Raw genomic sequence first — 14,352 nt, forward strand, 5'->3', positions numbered from 1 at the left:
GGGAACAAACAGGTCTGTTCTGGAAAGGGTGACACCAAACTACTCCTTGGAGCCAAGAATTTTGGGATTCTGTCTCATATACTGTGGTCATGCAGCCAGGAGAGACCAGCCATTGGAGAAGGATATTGTACTTGGAAGGGTGAAGGGACAGTGCAGGAGAGGAAGACACCAGATGAGATGGATTGACACAATAACTGGAGTCATGGGGGTTGGTGTGTCAGGGACAGTGAGATTGGCTCAGGATAGAGCAGGGTTCAGAGCTGTTGTGCATAGGGTCGCTATGAGTCAGAGTTGATGCAATGGCTTATAACAACAGCTACAGGAGGTTAGTATCCTCGATTCATATTGCTGGTTCCTGGGAAAGGCTTTCTCTCTGGAAGTCCTGGTGTTCAGTTTCCGCTTGTTTCCTGGGAGAATTCCATTTGTCAAGGTTTCTATCTTATTCCCTCTCTCCTCTGTTTGCTTGTTTAGTCTCTTTTCTACCTTGAAAAAGATTGACTCAAGACATACCCTACAACTAATCTTCCATCATGAACACAACTAAAACCAGTGGGATTATAATCCTAAGTATCCCCGCTGGCATTGAGCCAGTACCTCATAGAGACCCCCTATTTTGTTTCCTAGGTTGTAAATCTTTATGCAAAAGAGTGTCCATCTTCCTCCAAAGAAGCAGTTGGTAGATTTGAACTGCAAACCTTTCAGTTAACAGTCTAATACACTATGCCACCAAGATTCCCTGACCAGAGGAAAAGTATCTCTGCTCTCTTTCTCTCTCTCTTTCATCATCATTGATTTGCAACCCACTCATAGCTGACCCTTCCACTGGATCTCCACAGCTCTATACATCACACAAGAGGACATTGCTCATCTTTCCCCCTTGGAGCTGCTGGTGGATTTGAACCACCATAGGGGTGTGGTCTTTTGAATTAGAAACAAAGTTCCCTGCAGGCTGTGCCATGGAGGTTTCAACCACAGCTATGGTGGTTACGATTTGCAACCTACATTTTGATGCAACCTAATTCAATCCATAACAACAGGCAAACAAAACAAATCAGAAATCAGGGTACCCAGGACTATGTCTGAATGACACTTGATGAACAAAGGGGCGAGAAAAGGGATATAATTTAGATTAGAAAGTGTTGAGTCAATGCAATAATGATAAAAGCTGACCTTTATTGAGCACTTCGTATAAGCCAGTCACTCACTGTGCTAAGAGTTCGTTGAACTACATCAATCATCTCATTCGTTTCTAACAACAAGCCTGTGAGTTAGGTATGACTGTGGTTTCCAATTTCTAGAAGGAGAGATGGAGGCCCTAACTACTGAGGGACAGAACTAGGATTTGCATTCTGCCCTTTCCCAAATCTAAGCCCCCAAATTCCCAACCTCTCAGCTTTGCTTGCTTCCCTAATGCCGAACTATTATTTATGTGGCACAGAACGAGGAGAAGAGAAGATCAATAACTCAGGAGCCCCTAGTTCTATGGAAGGCTTGCAAAATTCCTGGCTCAACCACATTCAGAGAAGGAACAAGAACCATTTGCACGTTGCACTGGGGGGGGACCCTTGCTCTTACTGGTTGCCCCGAAACAATTGCACATTGTAGAAACCTACAGCCCTTTTCCAAGTTTTCTCTTTACACAATCGACTTGGGAGGGTTTTCGATGTGTAGGCACAACATGCTGTTTTCCTTTCTCTTGGGCTGGCACTACTAGGTGTGACTGTTGGTTCCACCCTAGTATATTGGCTGGCACCAGAAGAAGCATCAAGCCTCTTGGAGCCAACACAAAGGTCTTGATGAGCTTGTTTTTTAGCTTTCTGGGCTTAAAGAGCTCATGGACAGAGGGTAAAGGAATTCTTTCAGAGGTTATCATCCAGTTCTCTGGAAGAGGTGTTTTACAAAATGGTACCCTGCCAGAACAGGTCATTTAATCCCTTTTAGGACAGTATTTTATGCTTAGTATTATCGTCGTCTGGACTCATCATAGACTCAAGTTCAATAATAACACCTATTACAGTCTCCTGCCAGGGCTACAGCGCCTTCTGTGTTTTGGAGAATGCCTCATGCATGGCAGGGCACAATAAACGGTCAATGATAATGTTTACTGTGATAATGGCTTTCATCTAAGGATCTCCAAGTGCCCTGCAAACACTAATTAGTTAAGCCTCATGGTGGCTCTCTGTTTTTATAATAATTTTTTTCCCCACTTTACAGAGTTTAAATTGAGACCCAGCACACTTAAATGGCTTGCCCAAAGTCATGCAGCAAGTTTAAAATAGGGATAATGATAAGGCTCTGCATGTACATAGCCAATGTTTTTCATCAGTATGTTGCAAAAATAATTTTCACACTATCCTGGAAGAAGGTGGATGACAAGCATTCTGAGCTTGGATGATGAGATTGGATAAACTGAGGCAGGGAGGGCCAGCAACTTGGCAAGGATTTGGCTGAGATGCAAGTCCTCTCACTCTCAGAATGTCATGGGACACCCCAGGTAGCCCCCAATTCCCTTAAATGAGTGATACTTGGCTGGTTTTTTGCCATTAAGAAGGATAGTTATGTTTTTTTCAGATGGATTGTGAATGATAGTTAAATTGACATTAAGAAAGGTTTCCTCATATTCTTGCTCAGAGAAGCAAAACGTAAATGCAAGAGATGAGCCACTTCAAAAGATGATGGATCAAGAAATGAAGGAAACTGAGGGACAGGCACTCACTCAGCTCTGCTTTGTTGCAGAGGGTGGTGAACAGCTAGGTCCTGTCTGAACCCCAAAGGCACCGTCAGCACCCCAGCAGCTTGGTTTACATTTCAGCCTCATGAGAAAATGCAGATCCCGGTGTAGCCTGGAAGATGGGCACAGCCTGATGTGAGGCACAGTGATCTGATATTACACGTTCTGCAGAAGTGTTCCAGGGACAGGCTTTGATGGCTGGCTCCTACATATGGCCAGTTCTCACCTCACCTCCTCAATTCCCTGTGCCAGGAGGCCCTAGGAAGCCTCTTTATTTAAAAAACCTGGTAGCTTTGAATCAACTCATTTCTATCTATTCTTAGCAATGCAGTCACACTGAACAAAAAGATTGAAACATGAACAAAATAATGAGAAGGTGATAAGGGACATGCTTCTTTCCAACTGGCAACATTTCCTTAGTGAGCTAGGGTGCCACTGTTGGGGAGAAGAGATGCCACTAGACTATAGGAATTCAAAGGGGGTTTTGGTGACCCCAGAGAGAGTCCGTTTCACTATAAGTAGGCATATTTGAGCAGTTTGCCTCCTCTCTTTTCTCCCCAGTCTTTTCCATGTCTGTGGGTTTTGACTTGAAAAGCGGAGCTTTCAAGAATACCCAGAACTTTTCTGGAATGTGTTCACAAGTCCAACAATCAGCCAGAGTCTGCAGTGGGCTGAAAGCCGTGAGTGTCCTTGTTCTTCCACACCCGTGCTTGCATGTTTATACACTCTGCCAACCGCATGGGTGACACCTTACTGCATGAACAACACCTCAGTGCAGCAAACTGAAGGAGGCTTACCTTTCTGAAAGGGAAATCTCAAGGGGAAAAAAAGTGTTCTGAATGTGCATCAGAGACCTATTCTCCAGAGCAGAGAAGGGATCCATACAAACCACTACCACCACCCCCCATTTCCCATATCAACTCCCTATTTGTGTCCTGGGACTCAGTCTCTAGCATGAAAACCTGCTCCCTAGTAAGACGCCAGGAAGAAAACGTTGATTTCTGAAGTATGCCAACAACTCAGAACACAGCTTCCTGTATCCATTTTGGCACAATGACTCCAGGGGTAACAGTGCAAATAACCCTGTTGGACTCCCCAGGACCACATCCTTCTATTGAGACAAGCCTTTACAAAGCATTCCATAGCAAGGGTCAGGGAAATGGAACCCCATTACGTAAACACCAGGAGCATTACTAATCCGTCTTCCCAGTCTATTGCAGCCCCTACTCTCTTCACTCCCCACAAATGTACTTTATATGTGGTCTATTCTTTTTGCAAAGTAAGTCACATCCAAGGGCTCATCTTCACATCTATTCTACTTCACAGCCCAGTCTGTGCCATCAATCAGTCCACCCACAGCCATGCTTCCCCCTCGCATCAGCTTCAGGTGTCAACCATCCTGATAGCTTCAGATTATGAATGAGCAATATTATAATAGTGCTTCATGACTGGGGGTGGGAAAATGGGTTTGGGTAAAATTAAAACAAAATTCGAAAATGGAAACCTCTCAGAGATCTCAAAAGCAGCAAACAATTGGATTTGTTTCCTCTCCTTTTCCCAATGGCGTGATCCCCATACACTGGTTTAACCTCAGGATAGCAAAAGTGAAAGAAATTGCCAGCTAGACACCTTTTCTTGTCCGACTGGAGAAAAAGCAGAGGGAGCCTGGAGAGCTTTGACAAATATCCAGCTCCAAGAAGAATTCTTAACACTAATTAGACAGGCTCTGCGTTCGCACCTATGTTAAAGTAAAATTATCACTGCAAACAGAAACTAGTCACCCGGAATCACCTGCAGTACTTTGACATACAACTAAGAGAAAAATATACTTTCAGCTCTCAGCAGGCACAAATCCAACACTCACTGGACACAACTTTAACAAATAAGATCCTTCTTACCCCATCCATGTGGATCCTGATGTTGGGCACCAGGCGGAAAGGGCTGGACTGAAGACCTCTAGGGCTGACCCTGCTTTTTCTGCTGTCTTGGGAGTTCAGCACGCCCGGCCTGCGGAAGGAGCCCCCCCTTCCCAAGCTCTGCCCGCGCACACCGTCCAGCAGACGCACCAGCAGCAGGTTGGCTGGCAGCGCCTCGATGCTGCAGAAGACCAGGGTTCTGCACTCGGGGCACCTCAGCTCCTTGTGGGCCTTGAGAATCCTCTGCAGACATGGTTTGCAGAAGGTGTGCTGGCAGGGGAGGACTTTGGCTGTGACATCGAGCTTTTCAAAACACACGGGGCACTCCAGAAGATCAAGTAACGTCAAATCATCCATTTTTTTTTTAAAGCCCCAGTCCTGACCTGGAGGGGCAGAGAGTCCACATGGTAGGGTGAGCTGATCCAGGGGGAGCAGAGCAGGTCTCTGGAGAGCCTCAGAATTCCTGCCTGGTTAAAGGAGAAAGGAAAGGAGGCAAATGATGTGATGTATATCCCACCTACATCGAGGCAGTGTCTCAGAGGCACTTTGCAAGTTCTTTATCCTAGCACCAAAGTTTCCAATGACTCATTCTGATTCAGTGCTAGCAGGTACAGGGCTCCCTCCTGCCTGCTGTAAGGATCAGAGAACACTGGGCACAGCCATTCCGCACTGTCTCTCGGTGCAGAAGCACGAGGTGAGGCAAAAATGGCCCTCAAGCGGCACACCCACTCTCCTCCACCAGCCTGGGATACCTACCTACTCTTTTCTGTGGGTTTGTCTAACACTGCATCACACTGCAGATAAGTTTAGCTTATTGAAACTTTTTTGGATTAACAGGCAAATGGCGAATTCTTTCTTTCACAAGATACCTCTCCCTCACCCCCATTATTTTTGCTTTGGCACTATAAAAAACCCTGTTCTATTAGAAATTCATTTCAAAAGTTCTTTTGCTGGCCCCTTCACTTTAGTATTTTTCCCTCTCTTTCTTTTTCTTTTCTCCTCATCCTCTCCCGCCTTTCGTTCTGCCTTTCCCTCATTTCTACTCACCCCAAGTATTCGAAACAGCCTCAGAGACAACATTCCTCCCACCATGTAAAGCCGCACAGCCTGTTTAGTCACTTTGACAATTGTTCTGGGTTTCAAGTGAAGCAGATAGGAATTTGGGATTGTGGTCACAACCTGCATAGACCAGGATGGAGCCGACTACATAGGTGCGTGTGTGTGTGTGTGTGTGTGTGTGTGTGTGTGTGTGTGTGTGTGTGTGTGTGTGTGCGCGCGCGCGCGCGCTTGTTTGTGCCTTAGGGGAATCTATCCCCCAGAGTTTCCCGCAGGATATCAGAATCTTTTCTGTAAGCTTCCAGTTTACAAAGGTCTCCTAGAAGAAGGCAGCTGTGCCTCTCCCTCAGCTGTCAAAGCTGGGGTGCCTGCGGTAGCCTGAGCGGTTTGGAAAGAGTTGAGGGCTCTGTCCCCCCAGTTAGTAAGCAGACAAACTAACCCAGGGGGGTGAGGGGTGGCGCCTCGCCCGCCTGGGAAGATCCCACTCACTAGAGATGTCAGACTGCAGGGGGCTGTGAAAGTGTGTGGCGCCACTGACCTTGCGCAGGCGACCTCCGGGGTTCAGCTCAGCCCAGCTCCTCCACCAGCCACTCCAGCACGCTCTCTTTCCCCAGCACCACGGGGCCGGCGCTTTGAAAACTTTAACAACTCCAGGTCTTACTCATTTCAAGGGATCGCCTTACCCAACCCTGTTAACGCTTTCACTGCCGGGCTGCGGCTGGGTGGCAACACTTTTTTTTTTTTTTTCTGCCTTGAGGAGGAGGAGTTCACTCCTTGCTGGAGAGCCTTCCTTTATGCAACTGAGATGATTTCTGGGAGAAAATGACAAGAGACGAAATGTAAGTCAGTCCCTAAGGCCAAGTATTTACAAAGTTTATGTGTTCACCTTTACCCAATATCTCTCCACCCCCCACCCCCACCCCCGCCTTCTGTTCAAGAAATTTTGTTATAAACATGCGGATATCCTGGAAAGGACAAAATGTTGATGGCGTGACCGCCTGGAAAATCCTACTCTTAAAAAACCACTGTCAATTCCCAAATTCAGAGGTGAGAGGGGCTCTAGTAACTTTTCTGCTGCTGTAGAGTTGCCTAGGACTCGTAGTAACCCTATGTACAACAGCTCTAAATCCTGCTCTATTCTGTGTCAATCTTACTGTCCCTGACACACCTACTCCCATTACTCCAGCCACTGAATCAATCCATCCCATCAAGGGTCTACCTCTCCAGGACTACAAAGAACCTTTGAAGGGTGATGATGTCCCCACCTCTCTCTCAGTAAGCTCTACTGTAATTGTTTCACATCCCTAAATAGTACAAATAGTTCAAGGAGTTTTGATAGCATGTTGGCTGCCTGGTGGCGTTACAGTCCACCAGTAGCCTCCCTCTAAGAAAGATGGGCGGTTTACTCCAATAAAGATTTATATTCTAAGAAACTCCATGGAGGGTCACTTTGAGTTGGACTGGACAAGCAGTGGGAAAATAATACTTGAAAGAAGCCCTGGTGGCATAGTGGTCTTGGACTGTTAACTGAATGGCCATTGGTTCAAATCCATTGGTTGCTTTATAAGAAAGATGAGCAGTCTTGTCAGGAAATCTGATGATTTGCTGTGAGTTGAATCAACTTTGTGCTGGTGGGTTTGGTTCTTAATACTTATGGGGCTTTGGTGTCTACAAAGGACAATCCCACTTAATTTCTCCATAAGACAAAGATCTAAGTGACCTGTTTGTTCCCTTAGAAATTATAGTCAAGAAAACCGTACGGAGCTGTTCTACTTTGTCACATGGAGTCGCTGTGAGTCAAAATCTTCTGAAGAACATCTAACTGATAAGATTTGTATTTCTGACTCCTGGTTTATAAAAAATACATTTCATATGCATTACAAATGTCTAACTAGAGTAAATTGATAATGGTGATGATAACATAAGCACCAGGGTAGTCCTCACCCTTGCGCTAAGCAATGCACTGAGTGCTTTACCTGTATTAACTGGTTTAACCACTGAAGGGTCGGTTCTAATTTGGTTCCTACTTAACAGCGTACAACGGCAACACCAACAATACACTACATTCTTCTTTACCTCAGTTTACTAGCAAGAGAATCAAGACAAGAGAGAGGTAAACTATTCCAGGACAGATGGCTCGTGTTCTTAAGCACCTTGCCATTCGGTGATACAGCTTTAAGGAGAGGAAGTCAAAAGATAATGACCCAATTTAACCAATCAGCTTCTTTTGCAGATGAGGCAGCAGTTGCCCAGAGATCAAGAGATTCCTTGAAATCTTTTTAGGAGGGGAATTGGAATGAGAAACTGGAGTTCTTTGCCTTCTATCTTCTCTCTGAATGTAAGAATGATGTTGCTTTATTAGAAAGAGAGCACAAAAATACAGTGGGGAAAATATTAGGGGAGGACCGAGAAATCTGAAAGCAGGTTGCTGTTGTTTATGTGGTTTTCTTAGTTCTTCCACGCCTGGTCAGAGAAAATCCATCCTGTGCCAAGCTCAACACCAGCAAGAGCAAAGCTCTGGGATGGAACAGGTGAAGTCATCCGTCTTCTGAGCTCTGAGGTCTCATTTTGATACATTTCAATTTCAGAGACCACTTTCAATGCACTTTAAAAAAATCCCTTTTATCAAAAGAAGAATTTTTTGAGCTTCAACAAAATGACATCCCATTCTGTCTGCCTGTCTTCTTCAATTAATTTCTACCCTTGATTCAGTGCCCATCAGGAAGTCCCTTCTAGCTGGCAACCTTTTGCTATTCTCTTCTCCTGCTTCCCACTTAGCAAAGCTGAGCCCTCTCCTCTGTGGGCTGTTCTGTATCCCCTCTGCTGGAACTTCCTGCTGTGTAGAAGGCATCATTCTCCTGCCTGGCTTCTCTCATTTTTTTAAGATGTTTCTTTTCTTCTTACCCACACCTGCGCGCGCGCGCGCACACACACACACACACACACACACACACACACACACACACAGAGAGAGAGAGAGAGAGAGACAGAGACAGAGAGAGAGAGACAGAGAGAGAGAGACAGAGAGAGAGAGACAGAGACAGAGAGAGGCACATAACTTTAAAATCAGAAATAATTTATGGAGCACTTGCCCCATGCTATGGTCCCACGCTAAGCCTTTAAACAGATGATCTCGCTGAATTCTAATACTGGGTAAGGCTGTTCTATAAGTTTCTCAGTCACATGCTTGTGATATGAACCCAGGTTGGTCCAATCCCAGGAACTATGTTTTTTTGCTGTTCTTGTGTATCATGGGATAAAGTTATGTCAAAGTCATAAGTTTACATGCATGGTTTTACTACATAAATCCTCCCACATTTCTGCACATATTTATATGCTACACACACTGACTTCAGGGACAACTCAAACAGAAATAATAATGTCCTTTTGTTTTCCCTCTAGACAGCCTACTCTGCCTCATAGCCCCTTTAGGGCTCTACCATGGCCCAAGGTCTCTTCTCATCTTTGAGAAAATGTAATCAAACCAGCTTGGTCCTGGGAAGGCAGGGTAGGTCAATTGCATTACCATGTCCAGACATATGTGGCAATTAAAATGCAACCAAATAGAAATGTTAATGGTAGAATTTTAGGTAGTAGTGATAGTACCAAGAAAAAGCACCCAGAACAGGAGGGGCCTTTTAACAGCTCTCAAATTGTGTTCACCCTGTAGGTGGTCCCCAAAGCCACCCACAGATGGGGTTAGCTTTGGCGGGAATTTGAGGATAAGTTTGCTTTTGAAGCTTTTGAAGAGGAGGGGAAGGTTTTAAACAGGGATTTCACGTTGGCTTATGTGAATGCTGCTTGGCAATCAGATGAAGGGCCAGTCCTTAAAAAAAATAAAAAAGGTGAACTATGCATGCCAGGCCAGATTCCATGCTCAGTCTTCCCCCCCACCACCACTGCTCCCACACCATAATACTCCTGTTTATGGCTGTACTGTTAGATAGTGATTACAGGCTGGACTCTTTTAAAAATACCTGTGTGATGCTTATGAGTTTCTGCCTCTTATATTTACAAACATATGTGTGTAAGTGGAAAATGTAACTCTGTCCCCTTGTTTGAAACCTGTGTTCTCTTCTCCTCATCACTGAGAAAAAGCAATCCATCCAGCTTAGTCATAGGAGGGCAGGAAAGATCAGAGTGTTATTATTTCCATGCATATTTGGCAATTAAATGCCACTGACATTAGCCTAAAAACCAGATAATTTTCCTCACCTGCATGATCTGACTTCTGCCTCTATTTACAACCTCCACCACTCCCTTCTTCCTCATCCTCCTCATTTGTTATACTTCAGCCCCACTGACTTTTTCTCTCTACTCTTTGAACAGTTAACATTTCTCTGTCATGTTGGTTTTATTATATGTGTTTGTGTGTGTGTGCGTGCATACACGTGTGCGTGATCTTCTCTCTGTCTATAATATCCATCTAACTCTCCTCTTTACTTTCCCATTGGAACCTTGATAACGTAGTTGGGTATATGTTCTGCTGCTAACTAGAAGGTCAGCATTTCAAATCCATCAGCCTCCCTAAGCGACACAAAGATGACAATCTCCTCATGTCAACTTTATGGCCTTGGAAATCTGGGGGAAGGTTGATACAAGTTAAAATCCACTTGATGGCAGTGTGGTGGGCTGCTTTGCCAACCACTAATCACACTGTACGAGTTAGCTTAGATGTCACTTCCCTAGGGAAGCCATCCTTGATTCTCCTGACTAGAAAGTTTATCATCTTCTACTTCTCTTCCTTAACAGTTACCACCATCATAACTCAGTAATTATTTTATAATAATTTGTTGAATAACTAGCTTCCCCAAAGAGGCTATAAACAACAGGAGAGCAAAGAACTTACCTATTGGGTCACTGCTGCTCTATGCTTCTGCCTAACCCAGTGATTCTTGTTACGTGCCATCTGGTTGGATCTGACCCATAGCTGATCCTCCAATGGATTTTCAGAGCCTGTAAATCAAGTGAGAGGAGCAATTGGTGCATTTAAAGCCTGTGGCTTTTTTTTTTTTTGGTAGCGCAGCTCTTTACCTCTAAATCACTAACTTAGTGTTTGAAAATTTTGAGTGGATTTATAAATGAATTAATGGATTTTGATCTTAAAACCTATGTGTATTGGGGCAGACATACATCACACTGATGATAATAATTTTGTATCAGACACCTCTTGAGTATCACTGTCAATGTTCATCTTGGAGTTAAGCCAAGAAATTTTGAAACATTTACATGGATGTCACCTGGTAGTATCTCTCTTCAGGAAGCTGCTATGTACCTGTTGTCATTCATCCCAAGACTTCTCTGATTTTGAGACATGAGCCATCCACAGAACTACTCTGCACTGCTCCATGTTCTATTCAGAAGTGTCTATTGAGAAACGTTTCTCCCTTCCTTCTTTGGGGAAGGCAGCTGTAAAAGTTCTAGGGGATGGAGCACCACACATCCATCAGCTGACTGATTTCATAGAACTCCCTTGTGCTGATGTCGCTCATTCCCTGTCCCCTTGTCCCTCAGAACTGCTCCTATGTAAAGTACCTGTGAGCAAATCTCTGTCTCAGGCTAAGATAATTTTTTTTCCAATCAAAATTAAATTCCCAAAATGGGTAGACATACTTTCCTGATCAAATGTATTTCTTTACCTTCTGGAATTACAAAGTTAAAGATGCACTGTTTTCATTGACTAAGGCCCTTAACTCATTGGTAGACAGCTTAGCATCTCTGCCAAAAAGTCAACAATTTCTAAGAAAATCTTCATATAAATCAAAAGTTCACGTAATTAGAAATCAACAATATTACAACTGAAGGACCCTGGTCCTATTTTCTTAAAAATGACTTTGATTTCTTTTCCAGGAGCTTCTGTAACATAGGATATGTGTGTTAGATAAATGGAAATGCGTTATCTATTTCCCTGAAGCTAAATGTGTCTCTGTGATTTTAATCTCTGACAATATTGGGTAACTGTTGGAAATATTTAAGAACTGAGTGAAAATATCAAGGAAAGCAGTGTGTGGAGGGTTAAGTATTCTGTCTTCCCTTACAGGATTCATGTCTGGGATGTAGTTAACTGGGGGACTTCCTTTCCATTGTGGGTAATATGGGCAGGTGGGCAATTTACTTTAGGGTCTTTCTAGTCAACAACTAGACTCAAACACAATAATCATCAACTCCTTGTAAGACCACAAGCCAAGCCTTCTTGAGATGACCTATGGTCTTGAAGCTTCATGAGAAGCAGTTTGGACCAATGACCAAGAACATAGCTTTAGGATCTAATATATTTTGTTTGAATTCCAACTCTAGATGAACTATTTGGATAAAATACTTGCTTGCTCTCTCTCTCTCTCTCTTGGGTCTCTCTCTCTCTCTCTCTTTCTCATTGCCATCAAGTCAGTTTCAACTGATGACCACCCTCCACAGAGGTTATGAGGCTGTAAATCACAACAGGGGGAGACTCCCTTAGAGTCACTAGTGGATTTGAACTGCCAGAGACAATGGTCTTTGGGTTAACAGCACAACTGCCTAAAGACTGTGCTGCTAAAGTTTTTCCGTCTCTTGTATAGAAGCAACTACAAAATGAGATTAAGAATAGATCCATCTCATTTGGGTTATCCTGAACAATCAATAAGATGATGCTTTCACTATGTGCTTAATAGATATGGGGTTAGTGTTCTCTTCCTTTTTTATAAGCAGATCCTCTAAAGAACCAAAAGTCATATGATTCCCTGGCTGCCTCAACCAAACCCAAGAAAAGCCTGCAAGGTCATGTGTTAAGCTGACTTTTATTGACTAAAGTATTCTAACATAGTGTATCTCTACCCTCACACATTTGCATACCATCTTTATGCTTTTGCCAGGATCACAGACTTGGGGGGGAAAATGAAAATATTTTTGTTACTGAAACAAATTGATTTCAAAAGGAAGCATTTCTATTAATTTGGTAAATGTAAAACCAGTTTCACCCACTGCAAATTAAAGGTGAACTTTAACACACATTTAGTTAGAACAATGAAATGTCTTTGGGTACAAGTTAAATGCAATTGCCTGCCTATATTTGAACATTAGGCATGCTCTGTTTGTATTAAAAATGAAGAATTAAGAATAGTATTGAACTAAGGCTTTCTCTTTGATGCAACCATAAAAATGAGGGAGAAATGAAGATAATTAACCTTCTGTGATTCAGTGCTATTTATTTTTATTTTGAGCATTTTAGATTAGCAAACCCTGCTTTAGTATATCTTCAATCCTGAAATGACTGTAAAAAGCAAAAGAAAAGATAGAACCCTATTAATTTTCTGTGCATAAAAAGGGGATCATTTATCTCTGTTTCATGAAAGATTCTTATTTGCATTTATTCTTCTTGGTTTTCAAGAAAAGTTTTTATGAAGTGTTGCTGGGTTGCTTTCAACTTGTAATGACTCTGTATACAACAGTATAAGGTGTTGCACCGTCCTTCATTATCCTCACAAGCTCTGCGACATTTAAGCCCATTGCTACAGCCATTCTGTCAATCCGTTTTACTGGAAGTCTTTCTCTTTTTCACTGATAGTCTGCTTTAACATTCTGTGTCTTTCTCGGGGATTGGGACAACTATCTGGAAAAAAATCCATGTTTGTGCCTATTCCAAAATAAAGGTGATCCAACAGAATGTGGACATTATTGGACAATATCATTAATAGAACACTCAAGGAACACCCAGGAAAATCTTACTGAAGCTAGTTTAAGCAGTACTGAAGCAGTACATAGAGAGATACCTACCGGAAGTTCAAGTGGGACTCAGAAAAGAATGTAGAATGAGGGATATCATGACTGACATCAGATGAACCTTGCCTGAAAGCAGAGAATACCAGAAAGATATGTACCTGTGTTTATTGACTTTGCAAAGGCTTTCAACTGTGTGGAACACAACAAATTATGGATTGCATTTTAAAGAATGGGAATTCCAGAACACTTAATTGTGTTCATGGAGAAACTGTATAGACCAAGAAGCAGTTGTTCAAACAAAGCAAGGGGATACTGCATAGTTTATAGTCTGGAGCAGTGTGTGTCAAGGTTGCATCCTTTCATTACATCTTTCAGTCTCTGTGCTGAGCAAATAATCTGAGAAACTAGGCCTAAGAAGAAAGAAAGTAGCATCAGGATTACAGCTGACATAACCTTGTTTACAGAAAATGAAGATGACTTGAAACACTTACTGGTGATGAAGCTTAAATGCTCTCTCTTTTAGTATGGTCTAAACCTTAACATAAAACCCAAACTCATTGCCATTGAGCCTGAAATGACTCATAGCTAACCCTCCATTGGGTTTTTGGAGACTATAAATTGCATAGGAGGAGATTGTCTTATCTTCTCCCCATGGAATTGCTAGTGGATTTGAACTACCACCCCTCCCCCCTGCTTTTGAGTTATCAGCACAGCTCTCTATAGACTACACCATTAGAACAAATCTCACCATGGTTGTTGTTACTTATCGTTGAGCCACTTGTGACTCATAGCGACCCTATGTACAGGAGCACTGAAACCTGCTCTAACCTGCTCTATCCTGTGCCAACTTTACTGGCTCTGATACACCATCTCTCATTACTCCAGTCACTGTATCAATCCGGCTCATGGATGGTCACCCTCTCTTTCTCCATCCCTCCAACCTTCCAAGTA

At 43.1% G+C, this 14,352-nt stretch overlaps 1 protein-coding gene across 1 annotated transcript in view; it reads right to left on the reverse strand.

Annotated features, from left to right (window-relative positions):
* The window catches only part of SH3RF2 (SH3 domain containing ring finger 2), a 192,940-nt gene extending 187,936 nt beyond the window's left edge, over window positions 1–5,004 (reverse strand). The window contains exon 1 of the mRNA XM_006891197.1: window positions 4,630–5,004. Coding sequence (XP_006891259.1) covers window positions 4,630–5,004 — 375 coding nt within the window. The remainder of the gene's footprint in view (window positions 1–4,629) is intronic.
* Between the last annotated feature and the right edge of the window lie 9,348 nt (window positions 5,005–14,352).

The sequence above is a fragment of the Elephantulus edwardii genome, unplaced genomic scaffold (assembly GCF_000299155.1).
Source record: "Elephantulus edwardii isolate Elephantulus edwardi_28Jun2011 unplaced genomic scaffold, EleEdw1.0 scaffold00095, whole genome shotgun sequence".
Taxonomy (NCBI): Eukaryota; Metazoa; Chordata; class Mammalia; order Macroscelidea; family Macroscelididae; genus Elephantulus; species Elephantulus edwardii.